Source organism: Ctenocephalides felis, unplaced genomic scaffold (genome assembly GCF_003426905.1).
Source record: "Ctenocephalides felis isolate EL2017-DRISC unplaced genomic scaffold, ASM342690v1 CF-g0.4_SCAFFOLD_02449, whole genome shotgun sequence".
Classification (NCBI taxonomy): Eukaryota; Metazoa; Arthropoda; class Insecta; order Siphonaptera; family Pulicidae; genus Ctenocephalides; species Ctenocephalides felis.
Window position 1 is genome coordinate 1 of NW_020538603.1, and position 27,235 is coordinate 27,235.

Here is a 27,235-nt window from a genome sequence, read left to right on the forward strand (position 1 = left end):
CAAATGGTTCCAAATTGATAAAAAACAATTCTCTGAAAGTGTTAGCTCTTAATATTAACGTTTAGATAGAGCGCATTCAATCAAAGTTTTGTATGAAAATAGCATGGAAAAAATTTCAAAAATTTTAAAAATGTTTTTAGATGTAATTTAGCGAATAAATGAATGAATAAAACTTACTCATTTGTCGCTAAGTTATACCTAAAACATTTTTTTAAAATTTTCAAATTTTTTTCCATGCTATTTCCATACGAAGTTTGATTGAATTGCGCTATATCTAAACGTTAATATTAAGAGCTAAAACTTTCAGAGAATTGTTTTTTATCAGTTTGGAACCATTTGAGCCTCTGGGAGCAAGGAAATTCGAAAATGACCATTTTAAGGACCACCCTAATAAAATATATATATATATATATATATTATAATATATATGTGTAGGAGATAGAGAGAGAAAAAAAAAGATTAAGCTCAATTGAGTTCTTGGTATTATTATGTTGACTATCACTAATATATAAAATTATAACATTATAAAAATTAATCAATTAATAAAATATAATTATATTTATTATTATCGCTCATCTAATATTATATTTCACTTTCAGTGGGAGTGCATTCGAAGGTCAATGGCAAAACGGCAAAAGGCACGGCCTCGGCGTCGAGACTCGCGGCCGGTGGTTGTACCGGGGCGAGTGGACCCAGGGATTCAAGGGCCGATACGGCGTTCGGCAGAGTTCCACGAGCACTGCCAATACGAAGGGACGTGGGCCAACGGACTCCAAGACGGTTACGGCTCGGAAACCTACGCTGATGGAGGTCAGTCATTGTTAAATAATCGATATTTATATTCTAAACTAGCTGACCCGACAAACTTGTCCTGTCAAAAAAATTTGTAATGTGGCGGTGTTTTGTTCCTACCTTTTTTCTATTCTTTGCAAAAAATTATACCGAACAGAACCGTCACCCTGGTAATAATTCGGTGTGAATTAAGAATAATTAAATAAAACACTATAAGCATTAAAAGTAAATAATTTTAATCATGCAAATCATAATTTATTTTAATTCATTTACATCAATGTTTTTGGCTGCCAATATAGCTCGTTATTTAATAGAAAGATATTTCTATGCTAATATAAAATATATTGAAAATTAGATTATCAAAAACTACACAAAATGTCATGACATAGATCATTGTTTTTTCTACAAATTTCGTTGCCTACTCGATTAAAAAAGAAAAGGCTTTGTTTTTAGGGTTTGCCCGGCAATTATTCGATTTTTTCTCGCCGTAAGAACCATCCTTGGACTTGAACAAACATTTTAAAAAAATAATTGGCCAAATTGGTTCAAGCGTTGTTGAGTTATACGCTTACCAACACATTTGCGATACATTTTTTATATAGGATATAATTGCTGTTGCACATTTTAATTGATAATGATTGAAAAGTAAATGAATGAACTTATTTTCATCTGAAAACATTTTGTATAACAAATACTTGGACGCTTTAATGTTTCGTACAGCAACATCACTCCTGTGGAAGAAACGCTCGAAGCAAAAGTGTGATATTTTACTTATTTGAATTACATAGTGAATTATTCAAATTTTAAATAATCGATAAGCAACTTAATTACTTTGATTCCAATTTTTCATTCACAACAATTGGTATTTTGATCAATGGGCTAACTAATATGAGAAATGTTCATTCAGCTGATAAATGAAATTAATTTGTCATAAGTAAATGAACATAACTAAATACAAATACTAATTTTCAGTTAAGGAGAAGTTTGTTTCGTCAGAAAATCCACTTTGCGTTAATATTTTCCCTGCGTAAACCAATTCCAATTGAAACTAATATTGGAGAAAATTTTGATACTAAAAGTATATGGTTGAATCGATTTCGAAATTAAAAAAAAAATTGAATTCAAATTTTTATCTGATATATTTCGAAAAGAACTCGCGTTTGTTAGTTTAACGAGACGATCGATAGAGCTTTATTGAAAAACGTTTTAAAATAATGGTGTTTTTTTATAAGTATTTATTAAAGTTGGGAATGATAGACCACACTTTTAAAAAATACACCGTGTATGTTAGACGCTTGTTTATTTTTCTTTCAAATATATGAAAATTTTGACTATTTATGTAAAATAATTAGCAAGTTTGAGAATAATAGAATAATTTGCAATAGTTTCCAGAATTATAATGCCATGCAGCAACTCGGCATAATTATAATTCTCATAACTCATTATATCTATTTCTTATTGATTATTTAGTTACACAACTTACACACAATGCCAGTTACAACTAGTTTAAATAATTTGCAATAGTTTTCAGAATTATAAGGCCATAAAACAACTCGGCATAATTATAAATCTTATAACCCATTATCTCTATTTCTTATTAATTATTTCGTTACACAACTTACGCACAATGCCAGTTACAACTAGGTTTTTCGTAAGTTAAATTACTATCGAGCCTAGCTTTTACAAAAATATGATATTGAGTACACTTCATACATACATATGATAAATATTAATTACGCGGAAAAGAAAATTAAAGTCTTTTCGGTCCATTGTGATGAAGTTATACTACAATTTTCATGAATAAGTCATTAGAAAAAGTTCAGTTTCTGAAATGGAGTAGTAGTATACATCCGATCCAGAAGCTGGTACATGTATCGTAATACGATCTTTTTGTCATAAATTTCATCTTTATATTTTTATGACACTCACTTAACCATAAATTACTCGTAAAAGGAATACGATGCCTGTTTCGTGTTGGCGTTAAATTGCCTTTAGCCGATAATATTTGAATTTTACTATGATAATGATGAAAAATCATGCTTTGAATTAACTTATTGTTAGTTAAATAATATTATTGTGTGAAATAAATAAATTAGTAATATTTAAGACCTAATAACTTTATCACAATAGTGTTCTAAATTATTAAATTTATATCATTCAGATTAGGTACTTTATTTATGCATATAAAATTCACCAAATTTAATAGAATGTTTTTATCGGCAAATTTAGGAAACAAAACATATCTATTAACAATTTGAAATATAAGTATCATTTGAAATAAATTAGCATCGATTGATTGATATCACTGGATATGTATGAAATTTTAATTTGATAGCAAGACGAATTTTTAAAATTTTATAATCTTAGTTGTGAATAGCTACGTCGTTTGCTTTCGCAAAATTTTACAACTTAATTTTATTCAATCATCAAGTCTTCAAATAGTGAATGAAATCAAAATCAAGGCAAGAATACAAAACCGTACTTAATAGGAGCATCCATGTATTTATTTTAGGAATTCGTTACCGCAAAGCAAATATTTGTGTTATGATTGGAAGATTACAGACTACGGTATATAATGATAGATTTTATATTTATCCTAAGGTCTCGTGTATCTTATTTGAGACTTTGCTTTTATTATATTACGCATTCATAATCCAAGCTCTTTTGCTGTGATAAAGTTGTACAATTTTACAATTTATAATTTTTATTAAGACTGTGATTTTTACACAAAGTTTTGCTCAATCAATTTTTCCATGATGAATAAAAGTAGAACAACGAAGTGATAAAATGGTTATTTTTAATCACAGAGTGTTTAAAAATTCACCAAACACCGGATTAATTTTCATATACAATACTTATATTAGTATCTGCTTTGAATGGAACATTTCATTTATTGTATAAAATTTAAATTTCAAATAGCTAGGTAATTAACCGAAGCTGGAATTAATTGGGTAATAGTCCTTCTTAATTTGTGGGTATCTTTTCGATTCTGTGGCAACTATAAATTAAACTTTAAAAAAGTTTGGTTTTTTAATCATATATACATAGAATTTATATAAGCCGTAATAAAGAATGTAGATCAACTTCAGGTCCACGACAAATTTTATATTAATGTTAAAACTGTCAGTCCAATTGTGTTATGATAATAAACAACATAAAACATTTACGATTAACTATTTATAAAATTGTTAGACTCCATTTGAAATTTAAAGATTTAGTGCATCGTCTTGTTCGTTTTTTTGTGATACGCACTACGTCACATGGAGTTTCAGAAATAGTGATGATTAAGTCAATCTGAAATTCGGAAACGGAATGGAGGAGAACATAAACTTGGGTGTTTGTATATATTCCGATCGACATTTATGCGTTTAAGACATGCCTGGGGGCTTTGTCGATTCACGAAGCCCGAATCGCGTCGTTAGTCACGCGGCTATCATGATTTAACTGATTCATTAGATTTTAGATTTGATTAACATCTGTTACATGATGATATAAAATTTATTGACGTTATTGGCTATATTTTTAAATACACAATATTTTTAAATATACTAATTTTTATTGTGGACACAAAATAGACGGAGATCTTTAAGTTTCGCCGGTTTGATCGATATGTTGATAGTTTGTGGTTATATTTTTATAAATACGCTATATTCTAAATTTGATTTTTAACAGATAAAGTACGCATGTTTTGTACATTTTGTACACAAAATAGTCTTCTTCAAATTTCGATTTGATTCAGAAACTGATACAAATTTATTACATATACATTATTTCAATGTCTTTTTGACATAGCAAAGGTAATGTGCTTACGTATACGAGACTAGGTCTTTTGTCTGGGTTAGTCGGACTCAATACCGCCTGCATATATAATGCCGACTACAACTATCGCTTATTTCTTGTTTCTTGTCCCCATGAAAACCGCCATTAGGCATTAATTCATGGGGGGAGGCCCTAGAATTAAATATTTCTCTTAAACTAATTTGTCCTAATTGGCCCTCCTAGCTCTACTTCTTTCCAAAGATCGCAATTCTATGATACTTCAATGTATTATAAGCACATTGTACGCAGTTCAACATGTACCATGATTTCAATATTACGCATATATGTCTTTTGCCAGAACTTATGATATATTTTTTGTTGTTATTTGGACAGCGATCAAAACTTAAGGGTCCTATAAGCTGTTGTGATGATTTGACTTAACTATTGTTACTTCGCTTATATAGATGGCAAGCAAAACAGTTCATTCTAGTTCTAATCCACTACATTAAATAATTGATATTTATATTTCCAAGTAAAAACCGATATCACTTATGTTTGACATCAGACTGACCAAGGAAGGTATTGATCTTGGGACTCCCAATAAACTCACCACTCTAACTCTAACAGCACTAACCCTGGTGGGCCATAATGATTTATTCAACAATTGGTTTGTGAATTTTTATTACATGTAAATCATAACAAAATTTAATATTGGTTATGCTCAAAATATGTCTCACATCGATTACAATTGATGTCTGATCTATTGGTTTCTGATCTACAAGTGATAGGGTAGTTCATATTTAGACAGTAATGAATCACAGATTACAGTACCTTCTACGTGTTTGGTGTCAATTTAGTTTGGTATAATATTTTCATCCACATGTCCATGTTATCGATCTGTTTATCAAAGGTACATCGTTTTTTGCAATGCACCCAAAGAACGCACAGCGATCAGCTGGCGTCGGCGTCGTCTAAAAATAGCGCAACGTGTGCGCGGGTGAAAATAGGAATAACAAAACGTGAAACAAATTAACCCAAAGCGAAATCCGATCCGGGTAAAAATAGAATGACCGAACCACCTGATAGCGTCGCATTATCCAGTTTCATTCTGACCTTGGACCAAGGTGGCACCCTCGGCCTCCTCGGCCTCCCGCATTCAGCCCTAGACTAGATGCTAGGTCGCACTTGGTTGTGGAACTGCGTTTTACGTAAACCCCGCGACTAGTACGCGAGCTAGGGAAGGGTAACTAAATGCAACACACTTTCATTCGTTTTCTGCATACAATCATCGATGTGTGTCTAAAATAGTACACGAACATTATATTTGTATATAATATTCACACATTTTTAAATATTGATGACAGAAACAGTTTGTTTTTTTTGGTTTAAATAGCAAATTTATTTGCATGATAGGCACAAATTCATGGCTAAGATAGCTAAAATACAGATGCTGTGACTTTTGCTATATAGTTTCAATCGTGGGTAGGATGCAAATTTTATAATCATAATTCATTTTTAAATTGCATATATTTATATATATTAGAAAATTAGAATATTAGAATGTTTGAATTGTGCACGTGTGTATAGGATGACGTCTATCGGTTTGCCTATATATATATATATATATATATATATATATATATATTAGGTTGTCAAATATCTCCCTTCCGCTTTTTTGCTCTTGGTTTATAATACAAAAAGCTAATATATATATTGTAGAGTTTCGAACAAGAATCCAAAAAGTAATAAAAAACAAGAAAAGTTTTTTTAAAAAACAATTTCTTTATTTATTTATTTATTTACTGTTGACGTTTCGGAACTAGGTACGTTCCATCTTCAGGACATCTGTCAGGAAACATGATCTTGATGAGATTTAAGCAAACAATATGGGAAAGAAAATGGATTTTTCTTAAATAATAAATTAGTTGAAAAAATATAATAATGTACAGAAATATGATAAAATGATCAAAATGAAAATGATAAAAATAAATGAGTGCATTATCTAACAGAATAATAAAAATGATAAATTTTTTTTTGAAAGTTGTGGAAAATTTTAAGAAAAGGTTTCAAACCTTTCAAAAAAAATTTTATCATTTTTAATATCCTGTTAGATACTCCACTCATTTATTTTTATCATTTTCATTTTGATCATTTTATCATATTTCTGTACATTATTATATTTTTTCAACTAATTTATTATTTAAGAAAAATCCATTTTCTTCTCTTAAACATATTGTTTGCTTAAATCTCATCAAGATCATGTTTCTTGACAGATGTCCTGAAGATGGAACCTACCTAGTTCCGAAACATCGACAGTAAATAAATAAATAGATAAAGAAATTGTTTTTAAAAAAACTTTTCTTGTTTTTTATTACTTTTGGATTCTTGTTCGAAACTCTACAAAATATACACAAATCCAAGACTCTAACATTTAATATATATATATATATATATATATATATATATAAGTTTGTTATGCACATATCTAGTGACTGGAAATTGTGGTTTACGGGTTTACCCAATGGCTTTCTAAAGTGTTTCAGAGATGTTTATCCGGGTGGAATAAGGATTTAATTGGCCTGTGAAATACATGTACTCAATCCGTTGACTTAGAGAAGTTATATTTTAAATGTAAGGGTACTTCAGCATGATTAAAACTATTGCACCAATATTTAGTGACATTATCTTTTATTGAATTCGTTTGTTGGTATAAGATTTGCGAAAAAATATAAAATTTAGATTCAAGGCTTTAATCAATTATAGGCATTTGTATAGTAAACAACACAGTACAAAAATATATGTAATAATATCGATCAGACAAAATAATAAAAAATTAATAATTATATTTTTATACTGGGTTAAACTAGAATAGGGCGAAAATATTGTTGTATGTATTTTCAAGATTTGACATCCACGATTTTTTATTTATTTGTTCAATGAAGCATTATTTTTAATATAATTAAAATTAATATATTACAAACATCGTTAATAATTTATTATATGCTTTTATTCCTAGTCCTAGATGCTATTGTACTCAACTCTTGAATTATTTACGTTTGATAGGTTTGCAGTGATTATATATTAATTAATTAGATGTCGGGTAAGGACTATTTTCACTTAAAAATATATTTTAGAATTATATTTTTGAATGAAAATCAATATAACGACTGCTTGATAACATGTTGTCCGCAAAGAGGTTCGAACCCTGGTCTGTATGATTAATAAAATATGTGATATATACACAAAGCTTCATGAATAGATTAAATATTCGTTTATATTTTCAATTCTACGAAAATATCTTCGGCCTATATGTAAAAGTTGGCTGTTTACCTCTGACCGTCCCGTAGCTCTCTGACTGGGACGCTTTTCTCGCTCGGCGGGGCAGGATCGATAGTTAACCCCGCAGACATCGTATTGTTATATACTTGCACATAGGCTCAACAATATCACTTTTTAATTATTTAATCCAAAGTTAATGCATTTATATATAATCTTTCATAAGGACTTATATTTAAAGTCATCTGTATTTATACTACTTATTATAATCCGCTTGTATAGTAAAATATAAATATAACATAGCTCAGGTATAGGGGCTGATTACATGGATAGTTACACTAAAGGCAATTAAAATCGCATCAATTTTTTCTAATTTAATATAAATATTTTCATGTTTACTATTAAGTTTTCAGCTGCTTACAAGATAATATCAAGTACGAGGTCGATAATATTTATTATTTTTGCCCCGACTTTTTAGGAGTTATAGTCAAACCTGGATAGTAGTTTATTATTCATTTATTTATTAAATTCTCATAATAATTCTTAATTACTATACTAATAATTTTCATTAATATAGCAATAATTTGCTGAATTTATTTATTTTATTGATAAAGTATTACATATTTATTTATTAAACTATTTACTAATATTTTTTCATTTTTTATCTATTATTTATATAATTACTAAGTATTTATTTTATTTATTAATGACCTGTTTATTATATTTGTTATAGTTTATTTATTCATTCACTTATTTTCTTATTTTTGAATTTCTGTATCTATTGTCCATAATTTAACTTGAATTATGTATTTAACTGTTTATTCATTGATTGGTTCATATATCTATTACCTTGCACATTTTTGTTATTCATTCTCAATGCACTAAAACACCTACTTCTTTGTTAAATTTCTGGGTTCACTCGTAGATTAGTGGTTAGAGCTATGGAAATTGAATCAGAGACCTCAGGTCTGATACCTGTCACGGGCAGCTTGATGTCAAGCAGTAGTGATATTGATATTTTCTTTTAAATAAAGATAGCAATATATTTCTAAGTGAATATATCCCTTACCCAGTATTGCTTCAATGAAAATTTCATCACTATTACAGAAACTGTTATAATAAAATTTATCACTTAGAGATGGGACAACTGTTTGCATTGCTCTAACAGTTCATAGAAGTTCTTATCGCTGTTCAAATAATATATAAAAAATAATAAAATATTTAGTTTATTTAATTTCTCAATAAATAGATTTCATAACTATTCAATCTTGAAAAATATTATTATAAACTAAGTTATTATAATGATATTCTTTAAGCCAATGTACGATAAATAAATATCAATTTTATCCCATATCAGGCTTGAAATATAACTTTAATTGAGAAGTTGTACAGAAACATCAAACATGTTATAATGTAAAGAGAATGACACGTTTCATATAATAGTACTTTTTTTTGAAAAATTCGTGGCCTATTTTATGTTGTATTGTTGGTATTTTGATAGATAAATCATCTATTCTATTATGAATCTATATAATGAAATATTATCATCAAATACCATATTCAAACAATGAAGTTCCAATTCGTCGTACAACTTATTCTCCGGCAACGTGTTGCTTCCATAAATCGTGAGACACGTACGACTTTTGTGTGGCCTCAGACCACTCAATTTTAGCACAAGGTACAATGGCCTCTTCTCTTTTTGCTACATAACTTTTCCAATTTCCTGATAGATTCGTAGTTCAATTTTACCCAACATTTTCCGCACATGAATTTGTATTCAAGGTTAGAGAGGTCATCTTTTTTATATAAAAACCGAACCGAAAACGCCTTCATTTATAGACAATTCCGACCTCATGTGTGAATTTTGATGAAATATGAATAGATAGGAAAAATATTGAGAAAGGTATACTTTTAGGGCCTGTCCGAAGTAAATTGACTCATTTTCTAAAATTAATTCAGAATATAGTTTTGGCTTTGAAATCAATATTTTTCATAATAATAATAATAAATGATTTAAAATATTTGCTATATGTGCAATGTCAAATGTGTGCTATATATTTATGTTATATATAATTATTTTATTTATAAACACATATATAAATATCAATACTATCAGCCTGATTCGGCTTGACGTTACGTTCTGGCATACCTTGTATATTTGTTTTAAATTACTCGATTTTTTAGTTTTTGTAAATATATCATAACTTACAAATATCATACATTTCATAACTTTTACATTTTTTATAAATATGAAACTTAAATTTTTTATTAATTTACAAAAAAAATCGTAACTCTAACAAAATAGTAAATCCAGATTCAATACTAAATAACAGAAAACGATATGAAAAAAACTATTACTAGTTTCCTTTCTGATTATTGGAAAACTCTAACTTGTCTTGGTTGTCGACGTCAAAACAAAGTTAATAAAACTGAATCCTCTTAAGTTGAAATATATTAGTAATGTCGGATCGTACAGAAGTTGTAAGTTGTGCAGGATGCCTTCGAAATTACTTATCCAAAAAGTTTTTCACGTGTTGCTTCTGTGAAGGGAATAATATAAACTTGGCATTTTGATACTTTTGTCACATGGGATTGTATGCGTGTTCACCTTTGCATGTCAATGAATAAAAGTAAGATGTGATATAAGTAAAAATTGACAGTGAATATACAGACTTATTAAATAATCTACTAGATCAATGGTAATATAAAATGTATTTCATTTTATTAAATCTCAAGCTATTATTTCTTAAAACTTCAATTTTCAATGCAGATTTCAAAATAATATGTCTAAATATGTCTAAAATTATAACATTGAACCTACTTTTATTCGTTTATTAAGTAAATCAGGTGTCTAATTGCAATACATAACATTGCATTGTGAGAGTAACAGACAGTTTATTATATTTTGAATTATTGTTTAATTAAAGTTGCTCTAAGAACCTTTTACATGACATTTAAATTATTTTCCGTTGCGAATTTGGCGTGAACTATGCAAATTCACACAATGAGCTTTTCTGCGGTAGATTTCAGATTATACCAAAGCTTTGAATTCCTAAAATTATAAAATATTCCTAAAGCATTAGAATGAAAATGCTTTGTTTCATTTGCAAGTTTTGAATAAACTCTTATATAATGAGAATTTTGTAAGTGATATATGTGGCTTTATTTATTTTGCTTTGTAATATGTATGTTTGAACAGTATCTGAATTCAACACCTTGAATTCAAAATTTTAAAAATTACAACAATCTCGAGTATATTATTCGCTTTTTAATTAAATTTCTAGCCCATGATGTTGTTATCTTCGACTTTCAAAAGTTTTATTACGAGACAATGCTTTGTTTCATTTGCAAGTTTTGAATAAACTCTTATATAATGAGAATTTTGTAAGTGATATATGTGGCTTTATTTATTTAGCTTTGTAATATGTATGTTTGAACAGTATCTGAATTCAACACCTTGAATTCAAAATTTTAAAAATTACAACAATCTCGAGTATATTATTCGCTTTTTAATTAAATTTCTAGCCCATGATGTTGTTATCTTCGACTTTTAAAAGTTTTATTACGAGACAATGAAAATATGCTTTATTCATCTTGCTAAATTCTTTTCACAAATTCTTGTAAAATATTTAAATAAAAAAGCAAATTTATCTCTGGTACCGCATTATAATCATCGGTCTATGTGGTTAAAGAGCTTTATGGTTCGGAATTCATCTTGATACAACTTTCAAAGGAATTCATTTCAGAAAGCTTCACAGCGCGGAAGTTCAAGGTGAATTATCGTATTCAAACATTTCGCATTCATTCATATATAAAGGACTTCTAATATTGCTTAGAGAATCATCTTGATTATTTCACTCTCATATTTGTATTAATAACTAATGCAAAAATGTTATTTTTATTAAAATGGGTGCTATATAAATGTTTATTTCTGCAATGAACAATGATTTATATTGTTTTGATTTGTGAAATGATGCAAATGAGGAAATAAGCATATATATATATATATATATATATATATATATATATATATTCATGTGTATAATTCTTGATCAGCTGCTTTGTAATCTTAGCAGACGATTTATTTCATCTTTATTATGCCAGGCGCCAAGTGTCTAAGCTCTTCTAGAGCATTTGCACGGCTTCTATTTTGCACCCACGGATGAAATATGTAATACAACTGCTAAATTTGTGTACTTTAACACATATAATATGCAAATATAATTTAAATTACTTTGTGCAATGATAAATCATTTTGTGTGTAGTTTAAAATAAAATATTGTCAAATCTTAGGTGCAACCATAGTGCAACGTTAAAACTTTCAATATAACAAAACTTGTAATTGATACAGGATAATAAACACTTACACAATCTATTAAATAAAAAACAATCACGATGTACATATAGGGTAAAGCGGGGAACAAACATCCAATTTTACTTTGAGCAATTATATTGTGAAAATCAAACAAATTATATCACAACAAATAAGAAATATCAAATAAATAACTATCTGACCATATTCAGTGAAACCCCCAACTAATTCATCATTGTAGAAATGTTTTTTTTTGCTGTTTTTTTAATTACTTGGTCTTTTTTGCCCCATTTAGAAAAAAATACTAAATTTAATGGTATTTGAGGTATCGTTGGTGGATCTTTTTAATTCTCGGTCAACCCAATTGTTTTTATATTACACACGGGGTAATGTATTATTGTCTGTTGATATAGGGTGTATATTATAAATTATAGAATTAAATTTAACGATTGAATAAAGTTACTCTGATATATTCGAGTATATCTCTGCGGTGGGATTTCGTATGTGCAGATACCAGGTCAAGGTTGCGCACTGTCAGCACGGATTGTAACACTTGGATGTTATTGATTATACAACATTTATTTGAAGCTTTTTTATTGCAAGTGTTCCTTTAAACTTTTTTGTAGTTTTGGTAAAAGCAGACCTTGATAAATTAGTAATTATTAATGAAAATTAGTATTTAGTAAAATATGATATTTAGTGAAACTATGACAAAACTCGTTAAAGATTGACTAGACAATCGTGGTTTCTAAAAACTGCTTATTAACTTCCCGTAGGGTAAGTTATTGTAATGGGCCGAAAATCGGAATTGAAAATTTTTACATTTCTCGACGAAATTTTCACATTTCTTGACGAATTTTTGAAGGTTTCTGAACATTTTGACATACCTCAGAAAAAATGGATGTGTGTGTGTATGTATGTATGGATACAAATTTCCAGTCACGTTTTCGGGCGCACGGATCAACCGATTTGAATGGTTCAAAAAACATTCGATTCCTATCGATAGGGAAAAGAGCTGATTAGTTTTTAGCAAAGGCAGGTCCAGCCGTTTCGAGGATACGGAGCAAAGAGTGCAGAAAATAGAAATCGACTTTTTGAGAGAACGGAGTATCCGATTTGAATGATCTAAAAAACATTCTTCTTAGTAATGATTGGGAGAAGTGTTTATTAGTTTTTGGCAAAGGCAGGCCCAGCCATTTCGAAGATACGGAGCTAAATATGTAAAAAATGGCAGTTTTTGAGAGAACTAAAAGCGTCCGATTTGATTGATTCAAAGAACTTTATGCTTGTCCTAACAAAATAATTGATTTTGGAAAAAAAATTGTTTCATTTTTTTTTTTTAATTTTATGTATATCGAAAATAATTCAGATTTTATTTTTAATTCTGACTATAGTTCTAATATACTTTAAACAAATAATTTCAACTTTGCATTTCAGTTTATATAATTCTTATAAATATTAGACAATGTTACAATATTTATAATAATCTATTTGAAAACATTCAGTATTCCTCGAACATTTCGTTACGGTACGGGAAGTTCCAGCAATTTGCCTTAGAGCACGATGCCACCCATCCCACTAGTTTTTAGTAGATTTTACGAAAATCTACTAAATCTATCTCATGGTCTATATTTTTCCTAAACAGGTATGATACGTAATATCTGCAATTTTATCGTATACGTATGCAAATATTAAATTTGGAAAAATGTATATATATGTGTGTATTTTATTTATATGAATTGTATATATTTACATTGTCTCGAATCTAATTAAGACATCGCTGTTGAATTCTCCCCAGGCACGTACCAGGGGCAATGGTTGCGTGGCATGCGACACGGCTACGGCGTGCGATCGTCTGCACCGTTCGGCCTGGCGTCCCACTATCGGCCGAATAAATCGCTTCGCGCCTCATTAACGTCACTCCGGAGCAACGAAGGCGGAGCGGGTGCCGCACCCGGACAGGCGCCCACGCCTGATCCTGCCGAAAAACGAAATCATCGAGTGGATGATTCGCGCGGCGGCTTTGTTCTCAAAGCTCGCAGCGACGAACCACCAGCTCGACGAAATAGCTTAGTAGAAAAGACCAAGAAGGGATTGTTGTCGGTGAGTTTCTGTAGACAAATGTTTCATTAATATATATAATATGGTCCAACCTTGTTGTTGATATTAACTAAAAAGTATTTTTGAACGTATCCAGACAATTAGTTCTATTATGTCGTAACAGTACTACTCCCGTAGGGACTGAAGATTCGAAAACAAAGAAGTACGGGAGATTTGGAGAAACGCGGAACTGGAGGCGCCGGTGGTTCCGGTAGTATTCGTTCGACTGCATCTTCAGCATCGTGGATGAGTACAGAATCTTCACACTCCATGACAAATGCTTCAGTTCATACAGATTCCAATGCTAGTTTTGTAGTGGAAGATGAACAATTGGATGGAAGCGTTACAGAGACTTATATGGGTGAATGGAAAAACGATAAGAGAACTGGTTTTGGTATAAGTGAACGTAGTGACGGTTTACGTTATGAAGGAGAATGGTTTGCTAATAAAAAATACGGTTATGGTGTAACCACTTTTAGGGACGGTTCTAAGGAAGAAGGCAAATATAAAAATAATGTTCTAATAACAAGTCAAAAAAAGAAACATTTATTTCTTATTCGATCGGCTAAATTCAGAGAGCGTATAGATGCCGCTGTCAATGCAGCTCAAAGAGCTTCAAAAATTGCGTTACAAAAGGCTGATATTGCAATTTCACGTACAGCCACTGCAAGGGGTAAAGGCGAACAAGCCGATATGGCTGCCGACCACGCCAAAGAAGATTCAGATATCGCTCAGGCTACTGCAAAGCAATTTGCACCAGATTTTAAGCCTCTAACCGAAAGAATACGACTGCGTGAAAAATTCCGACCTCCTCCAGACGGTGCCTTACCCGGTAAATCAATTCTTCATCAGCAAAAAGCACCAAATGAACACACAAATCAAAATGTCCCTAATAAACCTACTGTAAGTTTGAACTTATCTGATAGATATCCTTCAACGAGAAGACCATCTGAACCTCAGCTACTACAAACACAACAAACTCAGCAACAGACAAATGCTGATTACAGTATTTCTAATGACATCAGCTACGCTTCACAAAATCAATCATCAGTATCACAACATAATCAATATAACAAACAAGACTCAGCTATGCACAACGAAGCTCCGTATGAATCGCATAACATTCGAGACTCACAGCAGCAGCTAATGGGGAACAGTATAGGACCTGGTGGACATCCTAGTTCGAATTTGCGTAGGAATTCAAGACAAGTGGGAGAAAGACCGAGTTTGGTGCAACAAAGTTCTATAGATCATTTCGATCATTACAAAAGGCCACCATCACGAGATTCTAGTGTGGATCGGTACACGCGCGCAGCTAGTAGACTAGGAGGAGTGCCTTCTCGTCAGCCATCCATGGACCGAGGAGCTACGAGCCCGCAAGATATACTAGATCGTGGAATTCGAGCCGGATCAGCAGTAAGAGGAACTACGCCGATGCCGAATCAAATGCGTGGTACAACGCCTTTGCCAGGTAACTTATGTACGTTGACTCTTTTTATCTAACTTTCTGCATTAATCTATTTTCACATAACATGTATTAGGATTTCGTACGTTATTATTGTTGAATTTATTAAATCTACAAATACATTTATATATCTATCATTAACTAATAATTTTACATAATCCAACAACTTTATTCTAACATTTCAACAACGACATGCTTATTAAAACAACTTGAATAATTATGTCCTACGGTTTGCAGGTAATGGTTCTGTAATGACCGGAGGTGGAGGTTCGCGCGGCACGACTCCATTCAATAATGTCGGTTCCAAGGCAAATTCGCCACCACCATCACAACCTCCATTCGAAGATGTCCTGCTGCGTAAGCGAACTCTGGGCCAGGACATAATACCTTCGCCTGGACAGCCGAAACGGACAGAGAGTCTTTATATTTCGCCCGTAAAAGCTTCTGGAGGCGGTGGCGGAGGAGGGGCAGTAGGGAAAAAGGTTAGTGATTGCATAATGTAATTATGCGTTTTATTTTGATATTTTTTGTTTGATTGTGTGCTATTAATTGCATTTTCCAAGACCTGAAGAATGTTTGTGTGTTACACCAAATTGGATTTTAAAATAATATTAGCACCTTTCATTTGAAATCGTACGGTCTGTCAATTTCTATATATCAAACCAATTAGAAATATTCGATTTGGTTTTATAATACCTTTCAAACATTATGGATCTAATTCTAGCTGACATGTTTATGCTACAATGCTCCCATATATTGTCTGAAATAATTAATTAACGCTGTGAAATTATAGTGCAACAGTTACAGTTTAATTAAGCTATTTTCTGATATGGTAGGCATCCTTAATTATTTGTTTACATGTATTGGATATGAATTTCACTAACATATTATTACTCAAATTATCCATGCGAAGTTAATATAAATTTTTAATTGTCACATTCACAATTCTTGTCACTAAATTAAATTATCACATATTCTATATAAAATTTATTATGCGATAACAACAATTGAAATTAAATATAATATACATTTTATGCAAGTTTAGTGATTGAGAACTTTATCGTATTATTAATTATCTAATTTTATGTCAAATTTCTAAATAAATAAATAAATTAAATACATACCTTAATTTACAAAATAAATTCAAATATAAATTGAACTGTTTTAAATTAATAACACACATTATCATTATAATTATGTCATCACATTAATGAATACTACAAAATTGATTAAATAATTTTGTTTGCAAATTTGTTAATTGAGATTAAAATTGTCATCATTACCAATTGATTACGGAGTCTCTCCGGAGAGGCATGTGTAACTAATTCCGGTTAAGTTAATTACTCAAGTGCTGTTGCATTGTGTTTTGCCAGGGCCTTTTATCTAATTGCTGTCAGGTCAGCAAATAACACGATCGACCCTTGAGAAAACATATCATACAATATTTTATGCACGTGTTTCAAACAATCGTAATTTCATCCATTTGAATAATTGATTTAGAAGTTTATATTACGAAATACGGAGAACTAGGTATTAGGTATTTAAAATCAATAAGATGCCAACCCTTTGAATTTATATTTTAAAACTAAAGTCAAAAATGGTATAAATGATATATATATATATATATATATATATATATATATATATATACATCAAATAAAAGGCTAAGATTAATGACTGTTATATCGCATCATAAAAATGTTTGGTCCAAAGGGTTGAAATAGCACCTCTACGCACTTTATCAAGTATATTATATTTAAACCATCAATTATAACGAAATCGTAATAAAATAAAAATCACATTCTTCAGTCCGGTGGGTGAACTTGTCGTTTGTGAGCAGAGAAGGGCGATTTGCCAAAAATCTCGCTTCATAATCGCTGTAGAATGCGGAGACTTTTTAGTTTTCGTTCCCGAGCCAGCGCCTCGCGTCCTTGCCGCGAACAAATGACCGAATGCAACAAATAATTCCGAGCATTCCATTCAGGGACGAACATGCGAGGCGCTTGCTAAAAAACTTTGCCCAATGAGGGAGAATTGAGGATTTTGTATTGTGTTTCAGTCAGTTTTCGATTCAGAATGAGTCAAATCATAGCTTTACAACATCAATTCGATATTAGTATTACATACCTTATTCCATAAGCCATATCATACTTTTAGGTTTTTTGAATATCATTACGATTTCACCCTCTTATTAGGATATTAAAAGTTTGATTGAAATTCAAAAATATATTAATCGTACTTTCTAATATGTTATCAGTTCATATTCCAATTTTTTATTCATAAAAATATTCCACCTTGTCAAATTGAATTAACTAACAAAAGTTATTTTATGACATGTTTTTACATTGATAGGTATACGAATAAACCGTATTGTTGATGATTATAGACTTACGCTACATTAATCATGAATACTATTGTTATTATGTATTTAAATTTTTAATAGTATTTTGATGAGGTATTACCTTATTTAAACACTTATGTATTTATTGAGCTAAAAATAAGCAAGAATTATTTAATTCATAAATCACTTTTATATCTAATTTCATATTATACTGTTTGTTTTTTAAATGTCACTCCGATTTTACACTGCTATTAGTTTATTAAATTTGATTGAAATTTAAAAAAAATAATAATAATTGAACTGTCTAATACTCGAATCTTTTATTTAGTTGAGAAAAATCCTCGTTGTTAAAATAACTCATAACTATTTTTCAAAAAAATGCATATTGATAGTTATGCTATATCAAATATGAATAACTACTCTCATTCTATTATGCATTAAAATTTCTTTATAGTATTTTGATTAACCAACCGAAAGTATTACTTAATTTACAAAAGATTTGCCTATTTACTAGGAAAGTAAATTAAATACATATAAAAAATTAAATGCACATCTTACATATTTTCAAGCTTCTAGAATCATTATTAGCTTCTGTATATTATCAAAACGCATAATTATTAACCGATATGATAATATTTTATTAGCTTCTTATTTCAGTCATATAAACAACATTTTTCAGTCGGTGTGCCAAATTCTTTGAATGCCTTGATTCTGCAGTCTATAAATACATCAATTTAGTAATAATAATGAAATAAAGCTTTTGAGCATTTGGAGCATTCAGAAACTAAATGTAATTGTTATATTTATCTCACGAGAAGGTACATATTTACCTTAACATTTAGCAGAGGCTTGATTAATCAAGTTAGTTTTTAGCGTTAGACTTAAAAATCAGAATTTAACATAATTGAATAAGCAACATTTCAATATCTTATTGCACATTCTTGTATATAAATTACAAGATATTTATTATAGAAACAAGAATACAAGTTTATTAAGGAGTTACAGATTGAATTGTTTATTAAGATATTGTTATGCATTAAAATAAGGCGTCCAAGAGTGTTTGTTCACAACGTTTGATAAATTATTTGCAAATGTATACTAAACTAACTAAACTTCAAAAATAAATATGGCAAGAACAGCGCTTTCGCTTGCTAAAATAAACTTGCTATTCGTGTAAATAAATTTTCCTGAATGTTATCATCTACAATGGGTCGTCCTCCGCCTTCGGTTAGTACAATATAGCTTGTACATAATCGCACATTATATTCTCACATTGATGCTGTAGCCTCGTCATTGCTATTAATATTATAAAACTAAACAGAGGTCTTAAACATATGTGGCGCTGTAACGAGGTGATCCATATTCACTGTAGTGCAAGTAAGTTATCATACATACAACATTTTCAACAAAATGATATTTTACATTGCCTTAATCAAAAGTTCATTCATTGTTAATGATTAAAACAATAGATTTAATCTGAATGTTAAAAAGAAGGTAACCAAAACTAAGTCACCCTAAACAGAAAATGGTAAATAATTTACCCGCCCTGCTGTATGTGAAAAGGGTATTTATTGTCTATGGTTAGATTTCCTGTGCTGTGTATTACATATATAAGATTATAGTGCATTAGAAGTTATTTGGCTAAGGTTTGTTCCTTCGACAGGAATAATTATTTTCAATTACTTCAATTATCAATTCCATTATCCATTTCTATTGAAGTTAGGAACCGCTGCATCACACATTACCATCTGACCAGTCGTCGAGCGAAACTCCGCGATTAGTACAAGTGTGTATAAATAAAATCTCGCAAGCCTCGATAATATTGTGGCGTTGCCTAGAAATTATCAAAATAACCAAAACCGACATCTCCGTTGGTGGGGCGGCGCGTGGGCAAACGCCTGGTCGAGCAATCGCTTCTAAAATAAAACTTATAGAGCAGCGCCATCGATCAGAACGCGGAAGTGCTGCAAACTAAACAATTTTTGGGGTCAACCTGCAGCAGTTATGTTTGGAGTGCGGCAAAGGCAATAACTTTCACCGAAGTTGTTAGATAATTTGTCAATAAGTTAAGTGCACATTGTGGGAGATACAAGCTGCCACTGGTGGATGTTTGTTGAGGACCTTTATAGTGTTTTGTTGAATAAAGTGTACCCAATCTTTTATTAAAATATAATGCTTATAAAATTTTAAAAAATAACAATATTACCTCGACATATTCGCTATCTAAAAGCTTAAATTTTATAATCTAGATAAATGGCTTTACTACATTTGAAAATGCCAAAGGTTTCACTTATATTTTTATCTGAAACATTTATGGAAGTTTAGTTCAAATTGTGATAATGACAAATCTGTGAAATCAATTTCTAACCAAAATGATGTGGTACCAAGGAGATGACGATGAAGAAGAAGATCTCATGTTCTCTCCAGCTCTTCTCGCGAGAAGGGCGTCGGAGAGCTGGATCGTAACGCCGCCGGTGGAGGTGAAATTATTGAATAATATGTATTACAGAATAAATATTATAGATCAGTGTAAAACGACCGTTATGTTATCAAAACAAAAGGATCAATATCTAAAAAAATTATAATAAAATTAGTCAGTTTGCGAATAATAATAAACTAAATCATTCGTAGTTTATGTAACAATATAACTGTTTTTAATATCTAATTGTATCGTTTGCGATACGAATTGTTTGTGAGCAATGCAATTATTAAAATTAATTTATAAATATTCAATATCCTCTCAAATTCCGAATTAACCGTTGTCCCTGTTCGGTCTTGCCATGGCTTCAATGGTCTTTAGTTGATGCTTTTGCCAATAACAGTCTGCGCTATTTTGAATGTAGACTCCATAAATTTTTCAAATGTATGTATCGAAACCGTTATCAAATGTTGCTGGCTAATTCACTGTAAGGTAATAGATTTTATGCGAGTTGCTCTAGGCTTGTGGAATTGGTTGTGTCAATAATAACAAAACTCGTACATATATTTTTTTTTTAATTTTTATTTTTAATAGCAATCAGAATACATGACTATTCTATGAGCTATTATGTCATTCACTCACACACATACACACACACTTTCAAACACACATATAAATTTATCGGATCAATATTACAATCATATTTAAAGAATCACTTCAATAAGTGATTCTACTATTCTGTTCATATAAGGTTGTGGTAGTTCTAAGGTTCCTCCATATTATCTTCGGGCAGCTTCTTCTTCAGTCTTCTTGAAGTTGATGTCTCAAGAAGCTGAGTGACTATATGGTTTGAATGATGTTGTAGTTTTTGAAAGTGTTTTATACTGTTGATTAGTATTATTCTGTTTATAAAATCAATATGAAGATCGTCGTGTAAAGTTTTATTACTAACAAACCATGGAGCATCAGTAATCTGCCTCAATATTTTCGATTGGGCACGTTGCATTAACGCTATGTTGGATTTGCTTGCACAGCTTCACAATTCAATGCCATAAGTCCATATGGGTTTTATTACTGCCTTGTAAATTAGAAGTTTATAGTCAATGGATAAGATTGACTTGCGGCCCAGTAGCTAATTCACTGTAAGGTAATAGATTTTATGTGAGCTGCTCTTAGCTTGTGGAATTGGTTGTGTCAATAATGACAAAACTCGTACATATTAAAATTAATATTTAATAATGTTGTATATTCACACATTTTATGCAATCACGTGGTTATTCCACCGGTATCCCAGTCATTTATTATTTCTAACAAAGCTTTTGCCAACAACATCGATTGAATATAGTTTTAGGTAGCGTGTCCGTAGACTCAATCTTTTTTTTTTTTTTTTTTTTTGATTTATTTTTCATAGCAAGCTATACAAAGTACATTCAGCTACATTTGTTACAGTTATATATTATTTGTCTGCGTGAGAAGGATCGCTATCCTGCGATAGCGCCTTCATAGAAGTTATGTTATATTCTGTAGTAAATCATTGCAGATTCTTTTTTTTGAGACGCTTTGGTGGTAAAGGCTTGAGCAGATCTGACGCTAATACGTTAAAGACTCAATCTTTTCAAAATTTACGTCTCGACTTTCGATCTCCGCAGAGTCTGCCGTCCCAGTTGCCGCTGCAGCGTAAAAAGTCGCTGCCCGACGTGCAGGGACTGCCGCACGCCGCGGAGGCGATGTCCCGCGAAGAGGTATCCGCTCTCGGGTCGGCGAGGCGCGAGGAAGTCAGGCGCATCGCCGACGAGAACGAACGGTTGCGCGCCAATCCCTTGCTGTACCTTGTGAGTCCGCAAGTCAAGGTACGTCAGAAAACAATATTTTTCGAATTTCAAAAAAAAAACATGATGGGACAAGGGTTGATATAAATTTTAAAGCTAACTCTGTATTTTTTAAAATATGCGCAAGAGAATCTAATTATAATATAATTAAATATTTATAATAACAAGTTAATGATTTGCGTAATTTGAAAACTGATTAGTCCTAAAACTGTACTGTAGATTAGTCACTTACGAGTTATGTAGTTCTTATTGAAGTACCACTTGTTTGTTACGCAATATACCATATATACAGGGTGTTCCAGAACTCAATGCCAAGCCGCTATAAAAAAAAAATAGAAAAAGAACTTATCTCGCCTCACGTAGGTTGAAAATTGTGAGCTTTTAAGTACACAATTAGAGTTTTGGTGAAACTATTTTTTTATTATTGTGGTTAAACCATATTCATTTTGTTTATTTAAGCATTGAATCCGTAATGGTAAAGAGCATTTCTAGGATAACAGTCAAAAATAATGACACGATTGCCTTAAAGTTTAGTAAAAAATACAATCTTAAAAATAACACGAAAGGCAAACGTATTTCACTCAAATTTAGTTCAAATGTTTCTTTCTTGCACATTGGAGCTTGCGCGTACAATAATCTCAAATAAAAATTTAAATTGATTCTGAGTAAAATGCACTAGAAATATTATGTTATTTGTAGGTTTTTATTTTTTTATTCGATTTTTTTATCGTGAAACAATCGAGTATATGGTAAATATTACTATCCTGATTTTTGGTAAACTTTTCCAACATACTTCAGAGCATTTGTTTCAAAGGAAGGCTTCTCAAGGTTGACCAATTTTGAAAATTTTAAATTCATAGTTCAACGAAAAGTCTTAATTCTTAAAAACATGTGGCAATTATGTCATTATTTTTCGCTGTGATCCTAAAAATGTTATTTACGATTAGGGATTTAAAGTTTAAATGAAGAAAATAAATAAAATTTTACCATAATAACCGAATAATGGTCACATTTTCACTTAAGCTCTAGGTTGTACTTATAAGCTCGTGATTTTCAAACTACGCGAGATAAATTCTTTCTCTAATTTTTTTCTTGATAGTTATGTTCAATACTATCACGTTGTTTCGGCTTGATGTTGAGATCTGGGACACGTGGTATATATATATATATATATATATATATATATATAAGCAATAATATAGTAATGTAATATAAACCTATAAATATATCCATTCTCACGATGCCGTATGCAAGTCCTTAGTGTCTTGGAATTTGAATAGACTGCACTAAATGTTGCACAATATACTAACATATTCCTAAAAAAACAATAAAAATTAGCAATTGATATTATATAATTTAAAATGTATATCAATAACAATTAATACGCTTTCCCTTTAGAATATAATTGAGCAGATTATTTAGGACTAATTCGCATGACTTTGATATGTATATACTAACATTTTAATTTTTGAGCACCATTTTGCCTTTAAGTAATAGTGAACAACAACTTGCACAGTTTGATCTTTTTATATTATATAACACATTAGGTAATATAACTTCCTACATGTACTAATATCCCACACGTATCAAAACATAAAGATGTAAGTGTGTGATTGATAGGCAAATTCAACGTTTTTCTAATATTTTGTTTATATATCTCAAAATTATTATAGTTTACTCTACAGCTTTATATATAGTACTATGCCTTTGTTTTTAATTTGTGGTACTGTTCTGTGCACAAAATTGAAATATTACTGATTTTTAATGCTCCCTCGCCCGTCAACAGAGGGATATATAGGTATGTCATGTAATTAGTTGTAGATTTGTTTTAAATTGTATTTTATAATAATTGGTCTAAAAACTGTTTACTATTATAGCTCAATTTCATTGGCAATAAATTAAGAGACTTTCGCATAATAGATATGACTTATTTCTATTATTAACATTTAATATTGCTTTCGAATACGCTTAAAATTGATTCATATCTGAATGTAGCGAAAATGGCTCTTACTTTATAATTTTCTAAAGCTTTATTTGTATATAATTTGCCTAAACGTCGCCTCTGTTGAAGATCCTTGTAAAGATCCGATTCGAAACAGATACTTGTTATAAATGTAGCAAAAACATTTTTTGTGTAGTATTTGGCACAATTGCTTGAAACTTATGCACGTTTTATTAGTCCATGGCATGCTTAAAATAATTTACATACTAAGCCTTCGGATTTTGTCAAATCATTTTTTTATTTTATATGTTGAATTATCTATTTCATATATTGATTTCAAGTTATTATGAAAACTTTGTTTTTTTTTTAAAATATGTGTAATATTTGCAATATAGGCAATGCTGGTATATTTGATGTTATACATTTTTAATTTTTTGTGCTTGTTTTTGTGATTACTGTTCGATTTTGATAATAAACATATCTTCTGTCTAGTTTAACCCATGTTAGCTCAGATTTAAAAAAAAATCTAGACTATTTTAAGGAAATAGGAAAATTATATTTTCCTATATACAAATTATTATTTTTATTATTTATATATAAATTTTTTTTGGTGTCATATAGTTATTATGTGACGTTATAAATATAGGAAATTAATTAATTTTTGTATAAATTTGACAAATATTTTATTAATTTATAATAATGCTATAAATTATTCCTCGGGCTAATATGAGTTAAAGAGAATTTATTGGACAAATCCTAGAAATGCAAGTTTCATCTTTGAGCTATATTGGCAATAATGAAGAAATAATAAAAATCAATTTATCTCGCCTAACGGTTTTGCAGATATGTGTTACTATGACGCTAATTCGTTCGCCTATTTCTGAATAAGCTTCGGTTTGATCATGTACTGGTTGTGATTGCTTGAATCGAGAAGTTAAGAAAAGCAACTTTTGTATGAATTTCAGGACTGGTTCTCCCGTCAGCAGCTGGTCATGCTGGTCCTGTTCATCAACATCTCGCTAGCCATAATGTTCTTCAAGTTGCTGACGTAGCGGCGGCCTATCCACAACGGCCCTTTGTGGCCGCCATGATCACAGGCATAGGTTCATTACAGTCGTAAGGGAATAAATCAAATAGACTTTATTAACGACCAGCACATGTGACGCACAGCCGCGGCACTGTTGGCAATAATATAATCACAACAAAAAATAAATGCAAGAAAATCACAAAAAAGATTCTAGAATCGATCGAATTCTTCAAATCGGAAGAAACGAATTCGCCACGAAACCGCGTGACTTTGGTTTTTCATTTTTTTGGCACGCAATGGCTGAAAGGTATCGGATGCGTCCAGATAAATTTTGTCCAGTGGGCGTTTTCAGTTTCTAGTCAATCGCCCTGGCAGGAAAAGCTCTACGAGCGAGCGTATGGAAATTGTGAAGGTGTTTGTGATAATTGGACAAAAATAGTAATAGTGATTTTCCAAAATCCCCGAATTCAGCGCGCTCTGCAGGCTACTGGCGGTAGTTTTTCAGTAGCATAAATTTTTCCTATTATTAATTTTTTAACAGACCGTGATTATAGGAATTTGTATACGCTTCAGATGCGCGCTTTAGTATCTTTCTATAGCTTTATAGTCAAAAAGCACAAATTAAATTCATATGAATTGGATCTAAGTTCATCAGTGAATACAAGAAGTTGTATTCAAATAATGAAATGAAAATTTAGATTTTAATTAAAAGAAAATTAGATTTAATATTAGCTTTTTCTATAATATATGAAATTATACAGCAACATATGAAAGAAGATATTTTTACACTAAATATACCTACGCGTTTCTTGTTGCTAATGTTTTATATATATATTAGAAAAATTCATCTTGAATATCCATTTTGTAACTACTAGATTCCATAGGAGCCTTTCAAAACTTTTTCACAATAATCGTAGTTTTCTTAAAAGAAATTAATTCTTTAATTACATCTACCTAAAATTTATAAATCAAAATCTTTTGGTACTGGATATTAAAGTTTAACATTTATACTTCCAGAACCGAATTAAATTGTGATTAAAATGGCCATAGGCAAATTTCTACACTTAACAAAAAATAAAGTAACAGATGATTAATAAATCAGTCATAATAGTTTTTAGAGGCTACAAATTTGCTTACATATAATTAACATAAAACGTCAACAAATAATAATAGTATTTAAATAATCTAAATTTATTTATATTTATTATTGCGTTTTTATAAAACGCAATTTTTATTTGTTTAACAGAGTTAGGAATGTGTGCAAATGAAAAATATGTTAGAATCAATTATTTAAGGTTTGACTTACAGAATTTAATTCATGTGACCTCTGAAGTTAAATGAGGTATTTTGTTTTGGTGCTGAATCAATTTTTATGAACAATTCGATTTTATTAGTTTGGGTTTTTAAATGACCACATGGCTAATGAATAATCTACTTTTGATACTATTGATTGAAAATGTTTAAGATCTGCTAATCTAAAGTCGACCAAGTTTCAAAGTACCTATGTATTATATAGCTGTAATGTTAACAAAGGGAAAATGACAAGCCTAATTTATATTGTAAAAATTAATAATATACAGAATTAAATTTGACATTGTTGAACATTGAATTAGTAGTTTAATCTATGTTACACATTAATATGTTTATGTATATCTAATATTTTATAAATTGTTTCTAAACGTTGCGTAATAAAATTGTATGCTTTTAATTATTCTATTCTATATAGTATATAATTGTTTTCTATTTTATATATGCATGCAATCGGCTGCAGATTGAGATAATTTATCTAATGGAGTTGTATAGAAACATCATGATTTTACTACTAAGTTGTTACTATTTGTATGTAAGATGAAATAAGAAAAATCAGATTTGTTTCTTGTTTACGGATTGTTGATTTGCGCGTGATGAATTATAAATTGTAATTCATCTTATGATCTATTAAACTTAAAATATTTATATACTTAAGTATTTTG

General features: G+C 30.4%; 1 protein-coding gene across 5 annotated transcripts; it reads left to right on the forward strand.

The window, feature by feature from the left end:
• The first annotated feature begins 603 nt into the window (after positions 1-603).
• LOC113380890 (junctophilin-1-like) lies at positions 604-26,130 on the forward strand. Of its 5 annotated transcripts, none has more exons than XM_026619945.1 (6): positions 604-810; positions 13,938-14,242; positions 14,378-15,719; positions 15,942-16,186; positions 22,114-22,314; positions 25,201-26,130. In XM_026619945.1, the coding sequence occupies exons 1-6, from the start codon at positions 621-623 to the stop codon at positions 25,285-25,287; spliced, it is 2,370 nt and encodes a 789-aa protein (XP_026475730.1). In that variant the 5' UTR covers positions 604-620; the 3' UTR covers positions 25,288-26,130. The 5 variants fall into 5 exon arrangements, with proteins under 5 accessions (XP_026475730.1, XP_026475731.1, XP_026475732.1 ...); XM_026619946.1 differs by having other exon boundaries at positions 14,378-15,710; XM_026619947.1 differs by having other exon boundaries at positions 14,387-15,719.
• The last annotated feature ends 1,105 nt before the right edge of the window (positions 26,131-27,235 follow it).